This window comes from Gekko japonicus, unplaced genomic scaffold (assembly GCF_001447785.1).
Source record: "Gekko japonicus isolate JY-2015 unplaced genomic scaffold, Gekko_japonicus_V1.1 scaffold10, whole genome shotgun sequence".
NCBI classification, from domain to species: Eukaryota; Metazoa; Chordata; class Lepidosauria; order Squamata; family Gekkonidae; genus Gekko; species Gekko japonicus.
Window position 1 is genome coordinate 2,612,259 of NW_015167526.1, and position 1,024 is coordinate 2,613,282.

The following is a 1,024-nucleotide window of genomic DNA, read 5'->3' on the forward strand; positions in this document are numbered from 1 at the left end:
GACAGAGTGCTCCCCTTCGGGTGAATTGGCAGTCTTTGCAGCAGTCCTCGTGGGTACAAATGGCCTTTCCCTTGAAGGTGCAGTTGGGGTTGCAACAAGGGTCCCATCTGCATTGCTGCTCTCCGCCGCAATCGCACTGTTCTCCTTCGTCCACCACTTTATTGCCGCAGTGCTTGAACTTGAAAAGTGAAGTGGGGTCCGGGGCGTTGTGCAGGCAACCCAACTTTTTCCCCATTCTTAGACGTGACAAAGAGGCTATGCTGCAGTTACTGAACAAGGCAAACGTCGTGTGAGAAGGGTGCATGATACAGCTTGTTTGCTCATCACAAAAACAGTAAGGGCCATCGTGGCCCAAGCCAAGGTTGTGACCCAACGTGTGAGAGATGATATTGGAGAATTCTTGCAGATCCCTGGTTAGGTAGGGGTCTATCCCTACAGAAAGATCTGGGCTGCAGATGCCGCCGAGGTAGAAATGCCAAGGCACTGCATCGAATCTCTGATGAACAAACAAGTGGGTCGTGTCACGCTGTACCTCCTTGGCATGGGCGATTTTCCATTCGCTTAAATCGTGGGTGAGATTCGTGGTGTCTCTGGAAATCTCAATGGGGTTGCGTTCTTTCCAGATGTCCAGACCCACCAGAATGACCGCAATATTCAGGAAACGGTAATGCGTGTACACCATATTAATTGTGTCCAAAACGATATATATCACTCTGGTTTCATTGCGACCTTCATAGCGAAACATCATGTTGTCCACCACCACGTACAGCTCAATATACAACAGATCATTCGCAAACCTGACATTAGGCCTCCCTCTCCCCGCCTCTTCTGCCTGGTGATTTGGACCATCAGCTCCCAGGCCACAGACTGTGGAATTGAAACCGGTTTTATTGGTCAGGTAGAGGAAATGCTGAAATAGCCGCGAACCCCCTAAAGGCTCCAAGCCGTAATGTAGACCTCTGAGTTTTATGAATCCTCTAAGGCCAAAGCAGGTGCTGAGGGCGACAAGGGAATCTGCCGCGCC

The 1,024-nt window shown here is 50.4% G+C and overlaps 1 protein-coding gene across 1 annotated transcript in view; it reads right to left on the reverse strand.

The window, feature by feature from the left end:
• LOC107112142 (disintegrin and metalloproteinase domain-containing protein 21-like) overlaps nt 1-1,024 on the reverse strand; it is a 2,048-nt gene that overhangs the window by 773 nt on the left and 251 nt on the right. Inside the window, exon 2 of the mRNA XM_015413216.1 lies at nt 4-1,014. Within this exon, the coding sequence (XP_015268702.1) occupies nt 4-1,014 (1,011 nt within the window). The remainder of the gene's footprint in view (nt 1-3; nt 1,015-1,024) is intronic.